The 18,041-nt window shown below is 42.5% G+C and overlaps 1 protein-coding gene across 1 annotated transcript in view; it reads left to right on the top strand.

Moving 5' to 3' along the window:
- Positions 1-18,041, top strand: part of ELOVL2 (ELOVL fatty acid elongase 2) — a 92,894-nt gene that overhangs the window by 12,834 nt on the left and 62,019 nt on the right. Inside the window, exons 2-3 of the mRNA XM_022586653.2 lie at positions 16,338-16,530; positions 16,581-16,832. Coding sequence (XP_022442361.2) covers positions 16,338-16,530; positions 16,581-16,832 — 445 coding nt within the window. The remainder of the gene's footprint in view (positions 1-16,337; positions 16,531-16,580; positions 16,833-18,041) is intronic.

Genomic DNA, 18,041 nt, shown 5'->3' with positions numbered 1-18,041 from the left:
GGAAGGCACACATGGCTGATACTCATTTCCTTTCTTGGTCTAATTATTCCCATGAAAGATAGAATATTTGCTTTTAGACCATATGTATAAAAGTTTATGTTGTAGCTGTTTAGGCTAATTAGCTAGTTTTTGTTTTTAAAGAAAGGCTAAACAATTTAGAACTGTAAAAGATAGCTATACTATTATTTTCACAGTTTAATAGGTTGAACATTTATAATGGATGTGGTCTTAGTTCATTTGGGCTGCTATAACAAAAACACAGGAGACTGAGTGGCTTAAACAACAAACATTTATTTCCCATAGTCTGGAGGCAGGGAAGTCCAAGATCAAGGCAGCAAGAGATTCAGTGTCTGGTGAAAAAACACTTCCTGGTTCACCCCCTTGTTTTGTCCTCACATAGCAGAAAAAGAAAGAGAGCTCTCTGGGGTCCCTTTTACAAGGCCACTAATCCCACTGATGAGGGCTCTACCCTCATGACCTAATTACCTTCCAAAGGACCCATCTCCTAATACCATGATACTGGGAGTTAGGGTTTCAACATACGAAACACAATCATTTAGCCCATAACAGTTATCATGTTTCTTTCCTTTAACAGCCCAACCTAGCTTATTTCTTCTGCCTGCCAAAAAACTGGGTAATATCACAGAGGGGGGGAAAGTTCTCTAAGAGAAAAGAAATTCCTAAATCATGTCATGCTTTCCTTGATGATACAAAGAATGAAGTCTGCATCCTTCAGTCTGAACAATAAAGCCCTGATTCTTACATTTCTAGGGAAATGTGGTATTTTGCTGGATCTTTGTATTCTAGTATAAAATTTTAATTTCTGTTAGAATTTTTCCCCCTGGTATAGTTGTCGTATGTTAATCAGTTCAATCAGTTATTGCAGGTCTATCTGAATCAGGACTAGGGCAAAATGCCTTTGGGGACTATTAAAAACACTTTCATTGGACTTAATATTGTAGCTCAAGCCACTACTTTAAAGCCACTCTTTTAAAGGTACTTATCAATACAGTACTTTTCTACATCATCAAGAACTTGTCAAGTTAGGCTCGAATGTTACGTTGTCACTTAGTTGAAGTCTGGCTAACAGCAGCTAGTAACGCTCCTGTTGTGCTTATCTACTGTATGAACTCATTTAATCTTCACCTCAATGCTATTAGGTAGGAACTATTATTATTCCCATTTTATAGATGAGGAAGCTGAGGCACAAGAGGTTAAGTAACCAGACCAAAGTTACATAACTAGTAACGGGAGAACCAGATGCAGACCCGGTCAGTCAGCCCCAAGTCCACGCTCTTAACCACTATGCTTCTTCTGGCTGTTTAAGTGAGAGTTAAGTGCTTACAGGGGAAAAAAATACTTCCACTTGCCTCCATAAAATTCTAAGAATCAATCACGCAGTTATGTAGTAGATTGGGAGAAAAATAAAGTAACTTAGGGGGGCAGAGTCAAGATGGCATACTAGGAGGATGCAGAATTCACCTCTACTCTCAGTGGGGCAGCTACCAGTCACCAGTGGGGGACCACGGACACCTAAGGGGACGCGAGGACACCCAGCGACCGGGTAGGACATGGGACGTGGGGGGAGTGAGGGGGGAGGAGAAGTGGAGGCGGGACAGGACCGGAGCCCCTGAGGGGCGGCTGGGGGAGGGGAAGGGATCCCACACCCAAAGGGGGAAATTGGGGAATCATTGGGAGGGCAGAGGATCAAAAGGGAGCGTGGCCAGGTTTCCCCTGCCCACTTGGGCCCCCGGGAACCTGCTGAGATTCCGGCCCTGATCCTCTACCCACCGAGGCCCCCTCCAGCGGCGGGGGTCCTAAGGGAGTGGGAGGGAGGGAAGAGGGAGCAAAAGTAAAGGCCGGACCTCCGGGACTGGCACCCCTGAGGGGTGGCTGGGGGGGGGGAGGAGTTCCTACAGCAGCAGGACCCACCCCGGTTAGGGGCAGAGGAACAGGAAGGAGTGTGGCCAGTGCTCTCCCTGGCCACTTGGGGGAGGGGAGGAGTTCCTACAGCAGCAGGACCCACCCCTTTGGGGGGCAGAGGAACAGGAAGGAGTGTGGCCAGTGCTCTCCCTGGCCACTTGGGCACAGGGGAGCCTCTTGGGCTCCCGGGCCTAATCCTCTGCCCTCGGAGCCTCCGTCCTGCCGCACAGAGCCCGAGCCCCACCCATAGCCCGCCACCAGGGCCCCACCTCTACCCTCGGAGACCCCCTCAGAGACCCCCTCCAACTGGGCCTAAGCCCCACACACACACACACACTCACTGTGGGCCTTACCTCCAAACTCCAGAACTCCACACTCCAGGCCCTCCTTTCCACCTGCTGCCTCTCCCCTTCCACAAAGGTACTAAGTCTAAGCTCTGCCCCACGCTTGAACGTCTCATGACATTTTGTTGATGAATAGCGATGAAAAATTAAAAGAAAAAAAGCTTAAAGGGTCCTCGAGTTCAGATTTTTCTAGCTTCAGGTCACCATGCATTCATGAATTGTGAAAAGCATTTTTTTCTAGATGGATTGCAATTGAAAAAAATATTAGAGTACATTTCACAGAGTAAAGGTATTGTCTTATTTATGAAAATTTTATTTATGGACAGGATCATAACCTAAAATATATTTCTTACTGTGAATTTCAAACAAAAACTTTGATATCTATGGATCTAGTCTAAACCTCCCTTCCTGTTAGACTGGGTCCAAGAGATCCAAACAAGATCAACCCAAAAAGGACCGCCCCAAGACACATTGTAATTTAAGTGACAAAAATTAAATATTACAAATTTCTGATTTTCACAAAGTGTATTTTTACTTTGTGAATGTGTAAATTATATACACATTAATGACTCCATGTACCTTTATATTTTTCCCCCTATGGGATTTGCAGGAGACAAATACCACTGGTAGCTGGTTAGTTTGTCAGAGGCATTTGTTTAAAGGAGAAACTTCTTTTAGTACAGACTATAAATAATACATCCTCCAGAACCTATATTTGAAAAGCACAAGTCAAAAAGGTCACATTGGCCGGAATCATCTGTATTTATCAGAAATGCACGCAATTTCTCCAGCAGAGGGCGCTAAAATATAAATTCGGCACTTCGGCTAAGTGAAGCTTAGCAAAAGTTTGTTTAGTTGAATAATAGATTTGCCTATTCAGTCTTGGTTGTCAGGCTCCTATAGAAAATATACGTAAAAAGGGCTAGTCTTGTGGAATATGGGCATAGGAGGTCTTAAGAACCAAAGTTTTTAAAATGTGAAATTTTTAATATTAAATCAAATACAAGGGTAATTTCCTCCATGTTGCCTTTTCAAAATAGAAATGAAAAATTTGGTGCTCAGCAATCCCTTTTTGCTTAACCTTGTCAAGCCAGAGAAACATATTTCTCTAATAAAGATGTAAAATGAAGTAGTCCTTCCAAGTCCTGGAAAGAAGAGCTTCCTTTCTTAATGGAACAGACCTAGAAGGAATCTCAGGTGGATCTGCCACTAAGCACCGGGTCTGACCGCCTCTGGCAGTGATAGCTGTCATACCTCACCAAGAACAATCCAGGGTTGTAATCAGGTTGTAATCAGAGAGGCACAAAGCTGGTTATCTCGGGCACTGAGGCTCTCCTGCCAACGTTGAGCTGGCAAGTTGCCTGACCTCAACAAAGCCCAAGGATGCTTTAGGTCAGAAGCAGGCTGATGAGGTAAGTGGCAACAAGGGTCACAGGGACCATGGCCACTAGTAATCCAAAGACAATCTGGGCTTTTTTAAAGGGACCAGCAAAGAGATCGTCGGCAGCTAATATGGATGGTCAATACACCCCTACTATTGCCACCTCAACCTGGATCCTGCCTGGAGTTAGTTCCCATCCACCTGTAGTGCAAGGTGCTGAGTTGTAGAGAAGCTGGAGGGGCGCTGTGTGTATTTCCATAAAATCAACAGGGGGAAACAGCAGCCCCAAATAAATGTCATCAGGATGTGGCATTACACTGTAATGCTCGTCATCTTCACTCCCCGTGCACCTAAACTTTATCTTAAACCTAATATCCTACTCTCCATTCAAGAGCCTTGCAGCTCCCATGCTCTCCAAAAGCTTTTTCAATTTAGAATTCTTCTTCTCTGTTCCGCATTACTTTTCATCGGTAGCTCTTTGAGAGCACACACCAAGGTCCCCTTTGCGTTGCATCTGCCTGTGTATCTGTCTCCCTCCCTTCACACCAGCCTCTGGATTGGGAGCATTTGGAAGGCAGGGATCAAATGTTGTTTATCTGTTGATTCCACCCAGCTCCTACCCAGTTCTGTGTACATGGAAGGTACTCAATACATGTCTGTTGGTTTAGATCAACTACATGGACATTTTATGCTGGTCAATTTCCTTTGTCAACCTAAGAAATCGAAGAATAATAAAGCCCACAATCAGAGTGGCATTGGTTTCTCCTAATACATTTAAAACCCCAGGCAGTATAGCCTAGAGGTTAAGAACATGGACTTTGGAATCAGAATAATGTGGTTTGGGATCTCAGCTGTTTCTTATTAACTGTGCGTCCCCAGGCAAATTACTTCATCTCTCTAACCCTCAGCTTTCCCTCTGTAAATGGGGGCTGATAATACCTAACTTGCCAGATTGCTTTAAGGATTAAATGAAATAATATATGCAAAGCACTTGCCACAGCGCCTGGCTCATAAAAAGGCCGTAAAAGGAAGCCATTGTTAGTATCATAAGCGTGACCACAAGCTCTTGTGACTCCAAGCATGGTAATCCTAAACGTCAAAAAGTATACTGTTTAAAAACTGATGAGGGGGCTTCCCTGGTGGCGCAGTGGTTAAGAATCCGCCTGCCAATGCAGGGGACACGGGTTTGAGCCCTGGTCCGGGAAGATGCCACATGTCGCAGAGCAACTAAGCCTGTGTGCCACAACTTCTGAGCTTGCGCTCTAGTTTCGCGAGCCGAAACTACTGAGCCCGCATGCCGCAACTACTGAAGCCCTCACGCGTAGAGCCCGTGCTCCGCAGCAAGAGAAGCCACCGCAATGAGAAGCCCTTGCACCGCAACGAAGAGTAGCCCCCGCTCGCCGCAACTAGAGAAAGCCTGCGCACAGCAACGAAGACCCAACACAGCCAAAAATAATAAATAAATAAATTTAAAAATATATATTTAAAAAAAAACTGATGAGGGCTAGAAAGAAAATCTATAGACCAAAAGAAAATTCAAAGATGCATCAATCAGTTACAATTTAGGGGACCTTATATGATGGACACTAACTGAACGCTGGCTTTGTTGGTATTAAGGAATTACTGTTCATTTTTTAAGATGTGACAATGGTATTGCAGTTACAGTTTTTAAAAAGAAGAGTCATCTTTTAGAGATACATTCACAGATTATAATTTAGTATTTCTGGGATTTGCTTCAAAATAAGCTAGGGTGGGACTGGAGGAAGCAAATGAAGGTTTAGGTGAAATGAAATTGGCTGTTAGTTGATAACTGAAGCTGGGTAGTGGGTACATGGAAATTCCACTCATTTGAAATTAGTTTTCCATAAATATTCAGCTACCTGAATATATTTGTCATGGGTCAGTTTCCCCTTGGGAAACAGAAGATGGAGAAAATTTCCTGGGAGAGCTCTTGGGATCGACATCTGTGAGGGAGGGAAGGAAGCAGGATGAGGCCATAGGGAAAGGACTCATTGGGTCCTATAGGGGCTCCGGGGGTGGGATAGCCCTTTAGAGTCATCCTGAATTAGGTCGAGGGAACTGGGCCTTTCTGGTCACACGTGACCACTCACTGGACGTGGGCACAACCTGGGCAAAAGAGGGGGTGTGACTCTCAGCAAGTCAGCAAGGCTCTCCAGGCTAGAGTGAGTCCTGAAACATACTCGGCTACCTGAAGCCAGGGCTCACAGCAACTGGGGGCGTAGGTGGACGTGAATAATGATAAACAGTGGTCAGTAGCAAGACAAACAAGCGTCCAAAAATCAAAACCCTTATTTATTCCATCCGAAGTACAATGACTGGATCTTTCGTAGCCTTAATCAAGACTGCCTGATAGCGGGTATTTCATTTTTGTACGTATTTCAGGAAGTCATCTTTCTCTCTGTTACTCTATCTACCAGCTATAGCTTGAGGAAGACATTTCCGTTACTTGGTAGAAAGGATGCAAGTGGGTGAGGCATGTATGCTTATGTGCTTCTTCACACTGATAATGGGGAGCTTTCTCTTGAAACCTTGAGAGGAAGCTAAAGAAAATAAATAGAAACAGTGAAAATTCCTAGACAGTCACATTCAAGGACACATTATCGCAGCCAGTTTTGTTTTCTCCCGAGGCTGAAGGGCGGGCTTCTGATTCCATCTCAGGAGAGAGTCTCAGCTCACGAGTCCAGACACAATGCTCGGGCCTCCGTGTACACAAAGGCTTGCGGCCGAAGAGCAATGACTCGATTTCAACAAAGGCTAAAACAATCTTTTCTCTCTTCTGCCACAACGCATTTTAACATTTGAATGAAGGAAAAAGTGCAAGATTTTTTTCCCAACTGAAGAGTAGATCCTGAATATCTGAAGTCTTGGCAAGTGTAGTTGCAGAGGAGGTGTAAACTATATTTAATGAAATTGATAGTTGAATGTACATAGAAAAATTACTGTTGCTGGTCCAAGCAATCAGCTAGTGGACACCTCATTATCTGGAATTACTAGAAAGTAGGAGAACTAGAGCTATGCAATTTCAAGTTTTTTCACTCTTATTCAGTGGCATATCAGTGGAGGGGGAAGAGTTCTATCTGGGTGCAAACAACAAGGGGGTGTATCTTCTGTGGGGAAAGTAAAAACATCTTTAAAACGGACTAAACCTCCCACTTGTTCTCACCATGTGATGGGGTTTGGAATCTGGAAAGGGATAAGGGAATTTGCTCTGTGTCGAATCAGCTGAGGTCACTCTCTCAACTTCATTTAGCAGGTAGCTGGACTGGGACGGAAGGTCCAAGAGGGCTTCGCTTACACATCTGGTGCTTGGTGTTCCCCTATGTGGCTTTTTTCTCTTCACATGGGGTCTCATAATTCAGTAGTAGGCTGGAGCTTCTGTATACCCAGGTGGCTGACTTCTCCAAGCAAATGCAGAAGCTGCCAATCCTCTTATAGGCTGGCTAGACTCAGAATGGGTACATGATTATTTCTGATTACTTCGTTCTGAGAGTCATAAGACGAGCCCAGGTTTAAGGGGAGGGGAATAGATGTCACTCCTTGATGTGCTTACAGGAAAAAACATGGATCGATGGCATTCATCTTTAGACACATATTTACCTCAGGTAAAGTATTTAAAATCCCACATAAATGTGAAGCAAACAGAAACAGAGAATTTATTACCGGAGCATCTATACCACAAGAAAAGGTCAAGGAAACTCTGTAGGCAGAGGAATATATGCTAGACGGAAAGTAGGCTCCACACAAAGAAATGAAGATCTCCAGAAACGGTTAAACTGAAAGTAAGATATAAAAGACATTTTTAAATTGAAGTATAGTTGATGTACAATATCACATAAGCTACAGGTGTACAATATAGTGACTCACAATTTTAAAGGCTACACTCCATTTATAGTTATTATAAAATATTGACTATATTCCCCATGTTGTACAATTTATCCTTGTAGCTTATTTTATATATAACCGTTTGTATCTCTTAATCCTCTACCCCTATATTGCCCCTCCCCTTCCCTCTCTCTACTGGTAACCACTAGTTTGTTCTCCACATCTGTGAGTGAGCTTCTTTGTTATATTCACTAGTTTGTTGTATTTTTTAGATTCCACATGTAAGTGATATCATACAGTATTTCTCTTTCTCTGTCTGACTGACTTAGCATAATGCCCTCCAAGTCTATTCATGTTGCTGCAAATGGCAAAATTTTGTTCTTTTTTTATGGCTGAGTAGAATACTACATATCACATATTCTCTATCCATTCATCTGTTGAGGGACACTTAGGTTACTTCCATATCTTGGCAACTGTAAGTAATGCTGCTATGAACATTGGGATGCATGTATCTTTTTGAATTAGTGTTTTTGTTTTTTCAGATAGATACCCAGGAGTGGAATTGCTGGGTCGTATGGTAGTCCTATTTTTAGTTTTTTAAGAAACCTCCGTACTGTTTTCTACAGTGGCTGCACCAGTTTACATTCCCAACAACGGTGCAGGAGGGTTCCCTTTTCTCCACACCCTCACCAACATTTGTTATTTGTGTTCTTTTTGATGATGGCCATTCTGACCAGTTTGAGCTGATATCTCATTGTGGTTTTAATTTGCCTTTCTCTGATGATTAATGATATCAAGCATCATTTCATGTGCCTATTGACCATCTGTATGTCTTCTTTGGAAAAATGTCTATTGAGTTCTTCCACCCATTTTTGAATTGCGTTTTTTTTTTTTGATGTTGAGTTGTATAAACTGTTTATATATGTTCGATATTAACTCCTTATCAGTCACATAATTTGCAAATATTTTCTTCCATTCAGTTGGTTGTCTTTTTGTTTTGTCGATAGTTTCCTTCGCTGTGCAAAAGCTTTTAAGTTTAATTAGGTCCCATTTGTTTATTTTTGCTTTTATTTCCTTTCCTTTAGGAGACAAATCCAAAAAAATATTGCTATAGTTTATGTCAAAGAGTGTTCTGCTTATGTTTTCCTCTAGGAGTTTTATTATTTCCGATTTTACATTTAGATCTTTAATCCATTTTGAGTTTATTTTTGTGCATGGTATTAGAGAATGTTCTAATTTCATTTTTTTACACATAGCCGTCCAGTTTTCCCAACAGCACTTATTGAAGAGACCGTCTTTTCTTCATTGTATAGTCTTGCCTCCTTTGAAAAGATATTTGTTTTTAATTGCTCTAAAAGATAACTATCTAGAGCAAAAATAGTAGCAATGAATTGTAGAATTTTAGAATTATGGTATATATAAAGAAAAAATGTATGCCAACAACAGCACAAAAGTTAGAAGCAGGGAATTGGAAATATACTCTCATAACATTCTTGTATTATATGAGAAGCAGTATATTACTTGAAGATAGACTGTGATTAACTAAAGATTAGAGCAACCTGAAATAAGTCAGACAAAGACAAGTACTGTATGATATCACTTATATGTGGAATCTAAAAAATAACACAAATGAATCTATATACAAAATAGAAGCGGACTCATAGGCATAGAAAACAAACTTATGGTTACCAAAGGGGAGAGGGAGGGAGGGAGGGACAAATTAGGAGTATGGGATTAACAGATGCAAACTAGTATACATAAAACAGATAAGTAACAAGGATTTACTATATAGCACAGGGACTTATATTCAATACCTTGTAATAACCTATAATGGACTATAATTTTTTAAAAGATAACTGGATATCGTTATGCTGTACACCTGAAACTAACACAGTACTGAAAATCAACTATACTTCAACAACAAAAAGAAAAAATTAGGGAAACCTAAGTATATAAAAGATCTAACTTGCCTTAGCTGACACTGAGTGAAACCAACATTCTACCCACCAACAACAGAACGCACATCTTTTTAAGCACACGTGGAACATTTACCAAGATAGGACATAATCCGGGCTCAATGAATAGATTCATATTTTGAAATGCTTCCACAAATTTAAATGAATTGAAACCATACAAAGGGTGTTTTCAAACTTTAACAGAATTAAACTATACATCCATAACAAAGGGATATCTGGAAAAACCCCAAATCTTTGGAAATAAAAAATTACTAAATAACACATGGGTAAAAGAGGAAATCACAGGGAGAGTAGAAAATATTTTGAGTTGAATAAAAGTGAAATCACAAGATATCAAGTTATGTGGGATATAGTTAAAGCAATGCTTAGAGGAAAAATTACAGCATTATATGTTTACATGAGAGAAGAAGAAAATCTTAAGTCAATAATCTAAGTTTGGGACTTCCCTGGTGGTGCAGTGGTTAAGAATCTGCCTGCCAAGGCAGGGGACACGGGTTCGATCCCTGGTCCAGGAAGATCCCACATGCCATGGAGCAACTAAGCCCGTGCGCCACAACTACTGAGCCTGCACTCTAGAGCCCGCAAGCCACAACTACTGAGGAGATGAGTCACAACTAACAAAGCCTGCGCACCTAGAGCCCGTGCTGCACAACAAGAGAAGCCACCACAATGAGAAGCCCATGCACTGCGACGAAGAGTAGCCCCCACTCACTGCAACTAGAGAAAGCCCGTGCACAGCAACGAAGACCCAATGCAGCCAAAAATAAATAAATAAAATAAATAAGGTTTAAAAAATAATCTAAGTTTCTACCTTAAGAAATTGGAGAAAGGAAAGTAAACTGACCCAAAACAAGTGAAGAAGGGAAATAACAAAGGAAGAGCAGGAATTAATGGAACTGAAAACCGAAAAACAAACAATGAAACCAAAGCTGATTCTTTGAAAAGGGCAATAAAACTGATAAACCTCCATCCAGACTGACCATGGATATAAGAGAGGACTCGAATTACCAATATTAGGAATGAAAGAGGGAACATTACTATAGATCCTGCAGGCATTTAAAGTACAATAAGGAAATAGGACGTAAAAGGTTATGTCACAGATTTGACAATTTACACAAAATGGACCAGTTCTTTGAAAGACAAAAATTACCAAAGCTCACTCAAGATGAAATTTATAACCTGAATGATCTTACACCTATTAAAGAAATTGAATTCATATTTTAAATTTTTCTAAGAAAGAAAGCTTCTGGTTCAGAAGAGTTCAATGGTATGTACTACAAAACATTTTAAAGAAGAAATGGTACCAGCTCTACACAAACTTCTCCATAAAACAGAAGAGGAGGGAGGACTTCCTAACTCATGTATTGAGGCCTGCTTTATCCTGATGTCAAAAGCAGACAAAGACATTATAAGAAGACAGAACAATAACTCTCAAGATCACAGAAGCAAAAAAAAAAAAAAGAATGATAATATATCATGACCAAGTGAGCTTTATACAGGAAATGAAACGTTAATTCAACATTCAAAGCTAAGTCAATGAAATTTACCATATCAATGGACTAAAGAAGAAAAAAAATATGATTAGCTCAGTAAATATGGCAAAAACATCTTACCAAATTTAACATTTATTAAAAATAAAAACTTTCATCAAATTAGGAAAAGAGAAAATTTGCTCAACCTGATAAAGGACATCTACCAAAAAACTCTACAACAATCATCGTACTTAATAGTGAAAGACTGAAAGTTTTACCCCTGATTTCAGGAACAAGGAACAGATGTCTGCTCTCATACCCCTATTCAATATCATATTGGAGATCCTGGTCAGTATAAGGAATACAAAAAAGAAAATAAAAGGCACACCGATGCAAAAGGAAGAAATACAACTGTCCCTATTCACAGATGACATGATGATATACATAGAAAATCTCAAAGAATGTACAAAAGAAGCTTCTAGAATGAATAAATAAGTTTGGCAAGGTCACAAGATATAATGTCAATGTACACAAATCAATGATAATTCTATATACTAGCAACAAACAATCATAAATTGAAATTTTAAAAAATCATTTACAATCACTCCAAAAACATTAAATACTTAGGTATAAATCTAATGAAATCTATACAAGATGTACTTAAGACTACAAAACAGTGATGAAAGAAGTCAAAGAAGATCTAAACACATGGAAAGGAATAGTAGTTTATGGATTGGAAAACTCAATATCATTAAGATGTCAATTCTCAAAATTTTTTTTTGGCTGTGTTGGGTCTTCGTTGCTGCGCACGGGCTTTCTCTAGTTGTGGTGAGCGGCAGCTACTCTTTGTTGCGGTGCGCGGGCTTCTCATTGCGGTGGCTTCTCTTGTTGCGGAGCATGGGCTTCAGTTGTTGCAGCATGCAGTCTCAGCAGTTGTAGCTCGTGGGCTCTAGAGCACAGGCTCAGTAGTTGTGGCGCATGGGCTTAGTTGCTCTGCGGCACGTGGGATCTTCCCAGACCAGGGATCGAACCCGTGTCCTTTGCATTGGCAGGAGAATTCTCAACCACTGCACCGCCAGGGAAGCCCCTCCCAAAATTGATCTATAGAGTCAACACAATCCCAATCAAACTTTCTGCAAGAATTTTTTTTGTGGAACGTTGATAAGCTAATCCTAAAATTTATATGGGAAAGCAAAGAAGCTGGAATAGTGAAAACAATTTTGAAAAAGAGAATGGAAAACTTTTAAAACTTGATTTCAAGACTTACTCTAAAGAAACGGTATTCAAGACAGCCTGGTATTGCTGAAAAGATAGACACATAGATCAATGGAACAGAATAGAAAGCCCCGAAATAGATCCACACATATATGGTCAGTTGATTTTTGACAAAGGTGCAAAGGCAATTCAAAAGAAAAGAGTATTTTCAACAAATGGTGCTGGAACAATTGGACATCTATATGCCAAAAAAAAAAAAAAAGGAATTTTGACTCATCCCTTGCACCAAATACAAAAACTAACTGAAAATCACATAGACCTAAATGCAAAACATAACACTACAAAATTTCTAGAAGAAAACATAGGGAGAAATCTTTGTGACCTTAGAAAGGCAACGTTTCTTAGATACAACACCAAAAGCACAATACATTAAAAAAAAAAAAAGGAAAAGGAAAACTTGGACTTCATTAAAATTAAGACTTCTTTGAAAGGCATTGTTAAGAAAAAAAAAAGCCATAGACTACAAGAAAATATTTGCACCATGCACATCTGATAAAGGACTTACAATATATCCAGAATATATGAAGAACTCTCAAAACTTGATAATAAGAAAACAAACAACCCAATAAAAAAAAATGGGTAGACTCTACCCAAGAAGGCATACTGGTGGCAAATGCACACATGAGAAGTGCTCAGAAAAACCTGTTGAATGGATGAATGAATAAGTGAATGAGGTTTGGCCTTCCCGAAGTTATCTGCTACTTGATTAACTCTTTCGAATTTATTATGATGATTATTCTAGCAACTAGAACCCTTGAAAGTTATCCTAGTACAAACATACATACTAAAGCCAGAGAAAAATAAGTATCTCTATCTCAGGTCCCTTCTAGCAGGGGGAATAATATTTTTAAAAGTTAGCTACGTTGAGATAAACACAATAAAATATTTCATTAGGGATGCTTCTTACAGTATTTAATAAAATGATGGTATCGTTAACATGTTAAGTCAAATTCCGACATAAGCTGAAGTAGTTGTAGAACTAAATTAATTACAAATTACCTTTAATGGAACTAGTTATGGAGTGGTAGACAGACTATAACAAGATTACTGTCATGTACTATTCTATCTAGTTTAGTGAAAGAACCAAAATATTTCATTCAAAAAATTCTTCATGATCCATTCTCCTTCTGAGTTCTGATCTATTTCCTTGAAAAGGACCAATCACATTAAAGCCTTCTGTTAATTTTTTTTTTCCTTTTCAGTGCTTAGATAAATACAGTCAAATGGCTGTAAGAGTACAAAATAATGACCCCAGTAGGGTTTCTTGAACTGACCAGTAGACATCACTTGAGACCATTCTGCCAGGGCCAGGATCCCTAGGGACCTAGGTCCTCAAAGGTAGGGCCCAAGTTTTCCTGTCTCAGAGAATTTTCATTTGCTGTTTTCTTCATCTAGAAGGATTTCCCCTAGATTTTCTCACGGCTTCATAACTGGCTTGTTCTGCCACTGAGATCTCAACTCAGACATCATTGGCTTAGAGGGACCTTTCCTACCATCCAATCTAAAGTGTCTCCTCCTCCACGTCACACTCTCATAATAGTGTTTCTTCACAGCACTTCTTTAAAATTATTTTATTGTCTTCTTCCTTCCCATTAAAATAGAAGCTTCATGAAAGAAAAGGACCTATCACGTTCAAGGCCTTATTTATAACATCTAGAGTCAACAGGAATGGGCACACTTTTTTTTGTTAAGGGCCACATAGTAGATACTTGAGGATTTGTAGGCCATGGTCTTTCTGTCACAACTACTCAACTCTGCCATTGCAGCGTGAGAGCCACCACAGACAATATGTAAATGTATGGACATAGCTGTGTTCTAATAAAACTTTATTTACAAAGAACAGTCAGCTGGCCAGATTTGGCCTGTGGCTGTAGTTTGCCAACCCTTGCTCTAGAATATTGTACTGGAACACAGTACTCAGTAAATATTTTTAAATGAATGCACATAAATCTCTTTTTACCTGGACTGATATGAAGAAATGACTGTCCACTTGTTACTCTACAACAACCAAACGAGCAGTATATACATATATCGTTGTCATAGATCCTTAGCCCTGATAATACTGAGTAAAAGATGTCCTAAATTTGCTGGAGGTAATTGAATTGCACCAGTGTGGCTTTGTCTGGCGTTACTCTTCTTACTTTTCATTTCTAAATTGGTAGTGTTGGGCTGCACCCCGCAGGCCTGCGTGCCTCGTGGTTGCCCAGCCTGGAGACCAAAGAAACAGCAACAGAGACATCAAGGTCTTAACAGATAGGGGATCTTACAAATCTGAAACAAAAGGTCCTGGAGAAACTGTACCCTACCGTGCACAGCAGATGGCAGGCAGGACGCAGCAACAACCTTCACTACCCAGGGGAGAAAGAGGCTACCATTTATAGGGGGAATTGATATCAGGCTGCCTCATCTGTTACCAGGGAAACGGGCAGCTGGGGCAGGGGGCAAGCATGTAGGCAGTTACTGATTAAGTTTTATAATTAAGAGGACTGGTTAGTCATGTGAGTGAAGCTGGACTGGTGGAGCAGGGGGATGTACAGAGAGCAAGGGAACAGCCATTTTGAATGGCCTGACCATACACATAGGTACAGAGCTTTCTTTACACAAAGGCGGAGTATATGGCCAGGGAAAGAATGTGATTTCCAGAGGCTGTTTCTATCATTAGTCTAAAAATACAAATCCTCTGAAGAAAAGCATTGATTTAAAGTCACAATAAATTATAAGTGAGTAATCCACATAAGAGAATAATAAAAGGAAGAAAAATCTTGTAAAAGCATCTTGAAGGCATATTAAGATATTTTTATTGATAAATAAGTGGGAATTCATTTTATTTCTGGTCATAATATTAAGGTATGATCCCAGTTCTGTGTTTATAGAGGTAGAACCGCTTCATTTTTCTATTTAATGAATTAATTGGTGGGAAAAAATACCCTCTGGCATTTGCATCTCCTATGTTCCTTTATTGTAGTGACAAGAAAAGCCATAAAATAATATTTTAAGTAATAGATAATATATTGGTGACTTTTTAGACCTCCTTCTGGACCTGTGGGTTGATATGTGTTTTTAAATAATAAACGTAAAATAATGATTATCAAGCTAAATGGTAGTGGGAAGTACAGGAATAATTCAAAATTTAAGGATTCCTTCCATATGTGAACCTGGTGTTCTTTGCCAGGTATAGATGGCATCAGTAGTATAATTCCTACAAGCAAACAGCAGAATGCTTAGAGGCTGGTTATCACACTTTTTTTCCCCTTAATGTTGTTAGAAAAATAGACTAAAGCCTTTCCTAGATGATGGACTTGTGTTCTCAAAACGCGGTCCATGGCCTACCTGCCTGCATCAGCATCATTTGTGATGCTTGTTAAAAATTTGTATTCCTGGTCTTCACCTGAGACCACCTTAATGCTTCCAGGTCTCTGTAGTCGATTAAGCCCTCAGGTGCAATTTATACACAATAATGTCTGAGGGTACTTTGAGAATTCACATTCTACTACATCAGATTAATCACACAGTGAAATTGAGATCCAGTATTTTTCTAGTTCAGTATCCAAAGAATGTGGAAGCTACTTCTGTGGATTTAAAAATATAAAATAATGCATGTAAAAGACCTGGTAAATGAGGAGAAAAATATAAAGAAAAATCATTTCATAATATGGCTACGGGGGGGGCGGGGAAACACTTAATATCAATATTTGGTACCTGGGTGAATTTCCTTCCAGCACACATTCTTAATGCTTAAAATAGGAAAGTCTACCTTTTCACATCTTTCACTTGGGCGAGAAAAATATTTTTTTTAATTAAAAGCCTAGTATCTAAGATAGGATCCCTTACTTTCTGTTCACAATTAAGTGTTGAGTTAACCATTAGTGCCCTCAGCTGAGAAGCCCATAGACTAAGATCATCCTCTGTAGGTAGATTCACGTGAGACAAGGAATCTCCTGCTGAGACTGATCCGCCACTGACCTCATCCCAAAAGGAACCCGATTGACCCCTACATCTGAAACACCACATCCTGCAAACCTACGTGAGTAGCAGCTAGTCCCTCTTTAACCTATGCTTGAAAACCACGGAGCCAGCTAAGAGAAGGACGATGCCCTGGCCCTCTGCAGCCCCACTCCCCCAGCTCCGCGGCCGTCGCAGCCTCCGGGGGCGGGGGACAGTGGCGGGTGACGAATGGGTCCTCGCCCAGGCTCCGCGAACGTTCAGCGGCCAAGCGCCGCGGGCGCCAGCTGGGCCTGCAAATCGCCGCCCGGCCGGCAGAGGGCGCGCGAAGCGGCGCTGGAGAACCCGGGCTCCCGGGGGCCGCGTGCGAAGCCGTTCGGGGCCGCCGTCTCGTCTGCCCGCCCCTCTCCCGCCGCCCTGCTAGCGCAGCGGCCGGCGGAGCCCGTGCGAGGGGAGGGGGCGGGGAGCGGCGGGCTCCCAAAACGGCCCTGCGGCTCGGAGCGCCGAGCGGGAGCGGCGCGAGCCCGAGGGGGCGGGGAAGCGCGGGCTGGCGTGCGCGCGCCGGGCGTGGGTTGGGGTAAGAAGAGCGGGCGCGGCGGCAGCGCGGGGCAGAAGGACGCCGGCTACCCTGGACAGCGCATCGCCGGACGCTGGGGTCGCCGCGCCGCGGATCATGGTGAGTGGGGGCAGTGCGCCGCCGCCTGTTTCTTTCTTTCTTTCCGCGACCGGGCGGGAAGGGGCCGAGGAAGCGGCGGTGCGGGAGCTGCGGGTTCGACCGCTGGAACCCGCCGCTGTCTGCGGGCTGGGCCGGGCCGCGCGGGCCTGTGGAGGGGGCGGTGAACGTTTGGGTGCGGTGGGGGGAAGGGGGACCGCGGGTCTCGGGCGCTTGGTCCGGGTCCGCGGCCCCGACCGGCCCCTCAGGCGCCCGCCGCGTTCAGCCCCCTGTTGCATGCACGCGGCCGGCCGGAGCTGGGATGCCCGCCAAACCGCCCCCTCCTTCCGCGGCGGCTGTTCTCGCGCGGCCCCCGCCGCACCCCGCTCCCGGCGCGGGGAACGGCGCCCCCCTCGCGCGGGACGGATCCCTCCGCGGAAAGTTCAGGCTTTGGGGCGCTAACGGTTGAATTTCTGCCCGCGCGGTGCCTACAGTCCCTGGGGTGTGTCTGTGCGCCGGCCCGTACCTCCCCGGGTTTGCACGGTGGGGTCGGGGGATGGGTTTCCACGTGTGAACCGGAATGGAGGGACCGCTACTGTGTTCTTTCCGACAGTTCGTCTCTCCCCCAGCTTGCCAGGCTCCGACTCCACCCCGAATTCATAACGTTTTCTGATGGGCATTAAGCTCTGTTCCTGGAGAGAGGGGGTGGGGTGTCCCCGCGTGCCTGTGCCTCAGGAACCGCCCGAGAGTGTTGGCGGCAGAGCCTGGTTGTGCGACTGCAAAAAAGGAAAGTGTGTGCCAGGCTCTAAGTCCGAGCAAAATGTGAAGCCTCGTTTGTCCTCAGTGGTCCCTATTCTATCTTTGCTTCTCTCCTTCTCCCCATATGGTCTCCTCTCCACTTCAGGGCTTGTTTGTATGCGAATCTCCTTCCCCCCCGCCCCCCCGCTTCAGCGGACACCAATCAACCCTAGATTTTGTCTTTTCTGCGGTTTCAGGCACACGCTATCTCCCTGATTATGGGGGAAGCGTTCTCTGACTACTCTTCTTAAAATTCCGGTCTTTCCCATCCAACCCACCACAGTTCACATTACCCTGGTCTGCTTTGTTTTTTTTTCTTTAGCAACTATTATTTAACATACTATCTATTTAGTCTGTGGGGTTTATTGAACACGTTCCCCACCAGAATGTGAGTTTCAGTAGGGCAGAGATTTTTGGGTCATGTTGTTCACGGCT

This window comes from Delphinapterus leucas, chromosome 10 (genome assembly GCF_059928025.1).
Source record: "Delphinapterus leucas isolate spDelLeu-1000000601 "Yukka" chromosome 10, BTC_Dleu_Yukka2, whole genome shotgun sequence".
Taxonomy (NCBI): domain Eukaryota; kingdom Metazoa; phylum Chordata; class Mammalia; order Artiodactyla; family Monodontidae; genus Delphinapterus; species Delphinapterus leucas.
This window is presented reverse-complemented; position numbering and strand designations above follow the sequence as displayed.